Source organism: Mustela erminea, chromosome 2 (genome assembly GCF_009829155.1).
Source record: "Mustela erminea isolate mMusErm1 chromosome 2, mMusErm1.Pri, whole genome shotgun sequence".
NCBI classification, from domain to species: domain Eukaryota; kingdom Metazoa; phylum Chordata; class Mammalia; order Carnivora; family Mustelidae; genus Mustela; species Mustela erminea.
Genome location: NC_045615.1, coordinates 159,141,473 through 159,148,052, shown reverse-complemented (window position 1 = coordinate 159,148,052; position 6,580 = coordinate 159,141,473). Strand labels below are relative to the sequence as shown.

The 6,580-nt window shown below is 53.7% G+C and overlaps 1 protein-coding gene across 1 annotated transcript in view; it reads left to right on the top strand.

Moving 5' to 3' along the window:
• The first annotated feature begins 706 nt into the window (after positions 1-706).
• The window catches only part of SCARB2 (scavenger receptor class B member 2), a 72,686-nt gene continuing 66,812 nt past the window's right edge, over positions 707-6,580 (top strand). The window contains exon 1 of the mRNA XM_032334618.1: positions 707-926. Coding sequence (XP_032190509.1) covers positions 810-926 — 117 coding nt within the window. The 5' untranslated portion in view covers positions 707-809. The remainder of the gene's footprint in view (positions 927-6,580) is intronic.

Here is a 6,580-nt window from a genome sequence, read left to right as displayed (position 1 = left end):
GCCTCGCTGCGATGGATTCTCCTTTCCTCCTCTTCCATCTGACCTCTTTTACCCCCGGGTCTTCGCACACGTTTTTCCTCTCCTTGAAACGGCTCTCCCTGCTTGCACAGACCCCACACGGGATAAGCCCTTCACATCCTCCAAGATCTAGTCCAGTTGCGGGGCCCTCGGTCACCGGACAGAGCGGGCTTGGGCGCCCCCATCTCAGCGCGCCCCGACGGGAGCAGAAGCGCTGTGAGCTGTCCCTGCAGCGCCGGGCCGGAGCGCGGCCGGCTGGTGCCCCCCGAATCCCCGGCGCCCGGCCCTCGGCAGGCCCGCAGCTCGCATCGCCGGGAGCACAGGCCATTCTCCCGGGCGGCCGGGGCGCGCGTCGCGGAGGCGGGGGCTCGGCTGGGCCGGGCTGCGGCCCGGGAGCCCCGGGGACCGCCCGGGACGCGCGCGACGGGCGGGGGCCGAATCGCCGCGGCCGCCGCGGGGCACATGACTGCGGGCCCGGCCTCCGCCCCGCCCGCTTCCCCGCGCAGCTGCTCGCCCGCCGCCGCCTCCCCCTGCAGCGGCGAGCGGGGCCGGCCAGCGTCACCGCCCTGCGCGCTCCCTCTCTCCCTCCCGACCGCGCCAGCCGGGAAACCGAAAGCGAAGCGGCTCGTCCCACTCGCCGGCGGCCGGCCAGGTGCACGCGAGCCGGGAGCCCAGCGCCGGAGCCGGAGGCCGCGGGCGCCGCAGGGTCGCGGGTGTCGAGGCCGCCGCAGCCGCGGCCCCTCCCTGGTTCCGCGCGGTCGCGGGCGGGCGGGCCCGGAGCGGCGCGCGGGATGGGCAGGTGCTGCTTCTACACCGTCGGGACGCTGTCCCTGCTCCTGCTGGTGACCAGCGTCACGCTGCTGGTGGCCCGGGTCTTCCAGAAGGCCGTGGACCAGACGATCGAGAAGGTGAAGCGGGCGCGCGCGCGGGCGTGTGTGTGAGTGTGAGTGTGAGTGTGTGTGCGCGCGGGCGGCTGTGCGCGATCCCGGTCGGGCGGGGGACACTGCCAGCCCCCCACCGCCTCACTCCCACCCCCCAGTGCTGGACCTCGTGCAGGGAGCCGCCCTCCCCGGCAGACCCCCGGGCTGCAGCCCTCCGTTACGGCGCGTGTTCTTGGGTGGACGGGAAAGGGTTAAAGAAGGATGGGGAGGAGGAGCTGGAACCGCGCAGCCGACTTCTCCGAGAGGCTTTCCCTCACCTCCTACCGCTCGCCTCCCCCTCCGCGCCCTCCCTGCCTGCGCCCCCGTCTCTGTCCGGCCCAAACACATCCCCCCCCCCCCCGCCACGTCAGGGAAAAACAAACCCGAGCCCGGGCGGGTCTGTCGCCGCGCGCTGCCGCCCTCGGAGCGGCCCGGGATGCGGAGCGGCGGGGCCCTGCGGTCCGCGGCGCTCGCGCCTGCCTGGGCTGGGCCCTGCTGCTGGGCGGGAGGCCAGGCCTCGGCCGGTGACATTTCAGTCCCGCAGAGTCCGTGCTGGTTTCCCCCGACTGAGCCTGGGGCATCTCATCGCGACGGCCTGGGTTGCTTTGTCTCATCAGGGATTCGTGCTTTTCTTAAATAACCATAAGCTTCAGGCAAGGACGCGGTTAGATTCTTGAAAGAATCAGAGCCTGTCCCTTGTCCTAGATGAGTGGGCTGGAGAGCTGGTCGTCTGGGAGACTCCCCGGTTCCTTCCTTCTTCCTTTCACCCACATCCACCAGAGGAAAGAGGAACAAGAGAGAGTTACTGGGATCACTTTTTCTTTAAAAAAAAAAAAAATCATGGGCGCCTGGGTGGCTCAGTGGGTTAAGCCGCTGCCTTCGGCTCAGGTCATGATCTCAGGGTCCTGGGATCGAGTCCCGCATCGGGCTCTCTGCTCGGCAGGGAGTCTGCTTCCTCCTCTCTCTCTCACTCTGCCTGCCTCTCTGCCTACTTGTGATCTCTCTGTCAAATAAATAAATAAAATCTTTAAAAAAAAAAAAAATCATTGGAGCAGCCTTCCTCGTTAGAACCGTGGCCCCATGCCTCCTCTGTCCCATGGGTTTGCACCTTCTGTCACCTGCACTAAAAAGCCAGTTTGATCCCTGAACTCCTGGTTAGTCACGTTGTCTCGTTCTGGTAACAACAGACATATTCCTTTAACAGAGGTTGCCAAAAGCCATCAATTCCTTGGAATCTGGCAGCTGGAGGCAAATTTTTAAAAGGCAAAAGTCATGGTAAAACCTAATTTAATTTTAAAGTTCATGTTATTGTGGGAAGATGGAGCTCACTCTCTGAGCTTCCGGAAGACCACTGTTGTCCCTGAGCACCCACGGTCAAGGGAAAACCCAATACCGGCTTCTGTATTCCTGGCCACCTGCAGATCCGCGGCCAGATTGTTGAAGGATATAATCTCTTGCTTGGGTGACCAGAGTGAGAAGCAATCCAGTTATAGTCAGTCTGTGAATCTTCTTGGGTGGCTTTAAAAGGTGGCTTCAGGGGAGCTCTGGGAGGTGTAGTCCCCCCCGGGCCTCAGATATTACCAGCCCTCGGATGCTCTGCGGGTCCCCCTTTCATGGGCAGGTAGGGAGGTGGCCTCGAGGCAGCTTGCCTGGGTCTTGACTTTGCACTGATACTTGGTGATCAGCTTTTGTATGTGGTTTTCTATGTAAGGACTAGACTCTGATCAGACTAATTCAGTATAGTACAGGGGACGCGGATTTTCAGAATTCCCTCACCCCATTACGGAACGCAGAGCAGCGTGGTATGTGAAGTCAAGTGACAGAGCGCGCTTCAGCGGGCAGGAATATTGCAAGTCAGCCGGGCGGCACCATTACTGTCGAGTTCTCCTCTCCGGGGTCACCTGTAGTGTGGACGCATGGGACAGTGGGACAGAGAGTGGGACTCTGCCGTCCGCACTCCTCCACTCGGACCCTGGCTCCACCAGGAACTAGCTGGCGGCCCTTGGGCCAGGTGCTTAACCTTCCTTGATTCTGGGTTTCCCAGTCTGCAAATGGGAATAGTAACAACTCAGGAGAATAGAGAGGCTATACAAATTATTAGGGGAAAATGGGTAATTTTCATGGAATGTAGTTAATGCTTTGTAAAGAAATTTTATTTTTGTTAGAAGCTGTATGAGTACAGACAAAATTCATGAGATTTGAAGTCAGACACCCTGAGTTTGAGTCCTGACCTCACCATTTGCACATGCTTTGATTCTGGGCAACTTACTTAACTTCCCCGAGCCGGTCTCATTACTTGGGAAGGCGAGGGTGTTTGCTGTTTCAAGCTCGGTGGTGCGTTTACTGTGGAGCACACTCAACTCCCGCCACAGGCCCTCGCACAGGCCCTTCCAACAGCCTGTATCTAGTTCTGTATCCAAATTTTTTTTTTTTCTTTTTTGGCTTAGAAAGGGTTCTTCACGTTGTATAAACTTCCCACGAACCCGGACTTGCCTGCGTGTGTGCCACTGGGAGGCGGAGAGAGCTAATGTGGACGGCCCCCAGACAGCCCAAGCAGGGGACATCTGGTCAGTCATGGCCACCGCCATCATGGCCAGAGGGGTCATTGCAGAACGATTCCTTCATAACTTGGCCTTAGTAGGGTTGTAACGAAGTCCACTCTGATGCTCCCAGTTCTTAGTTTTTTTGTTTTTTGTTTTGTTTTTTTTTTTTTCATGTGAAGATTATCCATGGCCTGGCTTGTCTATATCAAAAAGAGAAGAGAGGAAAAGGGTGACATTCAGAAGAGGAGGTTTAGCTCGTTGTGAGAAGCGTGACAACATAATTTCTATTGGAATAATTTGCAGGGAGATGTTAAGATTAAAGGGAGACTTACATTTTGGCCGGTGAATGGAGTGGAAGGAACCGAGACAGTTTGGTTCCATTTTGGGCCTCTCTTGTTTACCGAATGCCTCCATTGGGCAAGTCCTAACAATTGGTTCTGCTTCAATTTTCTCAATTGCAAAACAGGCAGAGTAATGTCTCCCTCTATGTGTGCCCACACCCACTTCTTGAGGGATATTCTGGGCATTATCTGGACCTTCTCTGTCAAGTGTTCTTTTTGGGATTTTTTTGGTTTTAAGATTTTTTTAAAGATTTTATTTATTTATTTGACAATGATCAGAAGTTGGCAGAGAGGCAGACACAGAGAGAGAAAGAGAGAGAAGTCGGCTCCGTGCTGAGCAGAGAGTCCAATGCGGGGCTTGATTACATGACCCTGAGATCATGACCTGAGCCAAAGGCAGAGGCTTAACCCACTGAGCCACCCAGGCACCCCCTGTTTTAAGATTTTATTTGTTTTTTTATTTGAAAGAGAGAGAGTGGAAGTAGGGGGAGGAGCAGAGGAAGAGGGAGAAGCAGACCCCGTGCTGAGCACGGAGCCCGACACTGACGCCAGGCTTGGTTCCAGGACCCTGAGATCATGACCTGAGCCGAAATCAAGAGTCGGAGGCTCAGCTAACAGAGCCACCCTGGCGTCCCTGAAGCATTTTGACTTCCCTGAAGACAGAGCTTTGCAGAAACCTTTCCACCTCTGTTTCCTCCCCAGAGCCAGGAAAGGAAGAATTTTATGCTCTCCCTTGCTAAGCCTACCAGCTGTCCTGGCCCCTAGCACAGTTCCTGGTCCGTGGTGGGTACACAATAAATGCCTGGAGCCTCCTTTTTGGTCATTAGAGTCAAAAGAACAGTGTTCTAGGAATCAGCAGACCTTGGCTAAAATTCTTTTTCTCCGTTGCTAACAAATACTGAGATTAAGCTGAGCCAGCCAAGGAGCAAATACTGAATCCCTCAAAAGCTCAGTTTCTGGGGCGCCTGGGTGGTTCAGTGGGTTAAAGCCTCTGCCTTTGGCTCGGGTCATGATCCCAGGGTTCTGGGATCGAGCCCCACATCAAGATCTCTGCTCAGCAGGGAGCCTGCTTCCTCCTCTCTCTCTCTCTGCCTGCCTTTCTGCCTACTTGTGATCTTTGTCAAATAAATAAAAAATCTTAAAAAAAAAAAAAAAAAAGCTCCGTTTCTCACATAGATGGGAGTAATAGGGACACTGGCCTTAGGCTGGTTGCAGGAATGAAATGGAAGGATTGGTATAAAGCATCCAGTGCAGCACCTTGCAAAATGCCCAAATATTCACAGATGTTATTGTTTGTAGCTGCATTTTGTCATCTGTGAGCTGAAGCTTATGTAGTAGGTAAGTTTCCTTCTCCTTGCATTCTTCCGGGACTCTGTGACATAGGCACGTAAGCTCTGTTCGAGAGCGGCTTTGCAGCGCAGAATATTAAATTTGCCCTTAGACTCACTGGCGGTTTGAACATTTCCCAGAAATGGGAGTGCAGAGCCAGTCAGAGTCCGTCTGGGCTGGCTGAAATGAAAAGTTCTGGCAAGGGAACCAGTGAGAAGGAAAGAGACTGTTTCCATGTTTCCTACTCGCAGGCCAAGGAAGGAAGACCGCATTGGATGTCAGGGATGAGACCAATGGGACAAATATACTTTATGCTTGGCCGGGACCTGAGACTCTGGGCAATCAGGAGCAGCTGGCCTCTTTTAGGAGCCAAAGAGCTTTGGAGCTATTCTGCTGAGGCCTCAAGAAATAAAATTTAATCGTGGGTGATTTAACCAAATAACATTAATGGTGAATATGTGGGGGGGTCTTCATTTTTTAAAGTCAAATTAGTTAAACATTTTCATGTGTGTTTATGTGAAAACGATCAACTATATGTAATCTTAAAAGACTTCTTGCCTGCTATTTCCTTGAATTACTGCTTTTCAGAGTTGTGAAGACTAGAACCTCGGAGTAAGAAAAAAACCTGAGACATCACTGAATCTGTTAATTTATAGTCAAGGAAACTGAGCCCCTATCAGCTTTAAAATAGGTGGCGGTAGGCACCAAATTGTCTTTATATTAATGTGCTGCAGGAAAGGTAGACAATTGACTTACCAGAGGCCAGATGGAGAGGTAGAGGTAGGGTTAGGCGTGCAAGCTGGGTCTCCTAAATCACTTTTCCCATCCCAAGGATGACCAGAGAGCCTGGCACTGGCACCTTCTTTCCTCTTGAAAGATCCCTGGTTTGGACAGTCAGTTCTATCCTCGCATACCACACTGTCCTCCTCTTCTTAGCAATTAAGAAGAGCAAGGAGCTACAGCCCGTGCTTCCAGCCCGTGGATCCAGAAGGATGGGGATTTTTTTTGTAAAGCTGAAAGAGGAAGCTCATGGGAGAACCATAAACAGGAGGGCCTGTAGAGGACACTAGAAACTGGAAAGTCAGCAGGACCAGGCACTCTGCATCTCCCACTCCTTCCTCTGTTTTCCCCTCCCAGATAGTTTCCTCTGTTGACTCCGTGAGCCCAGGCTGTTTAGTCACTGGGGGCTTCCTCGGCCACAGCCCTATGGGATGCTTCAGCTGCTGAAGCTCCCACAGGCAGGCTTTATCTCGTGGTTTCTCCTTTCCAAATGTGTAACAGACTAATGTGATCGGCTCAGCGCAAGCAGAAGTCATAGACTCTTAAGCAGAGGCAGTATCCTTGCAAGATGCGTTAGCTCCTAAGCAAAATTACCCGTCGCCTCCCTGGCTTTTAGAAATGTGATCTTGTGATAGTAAAATTGTACTAC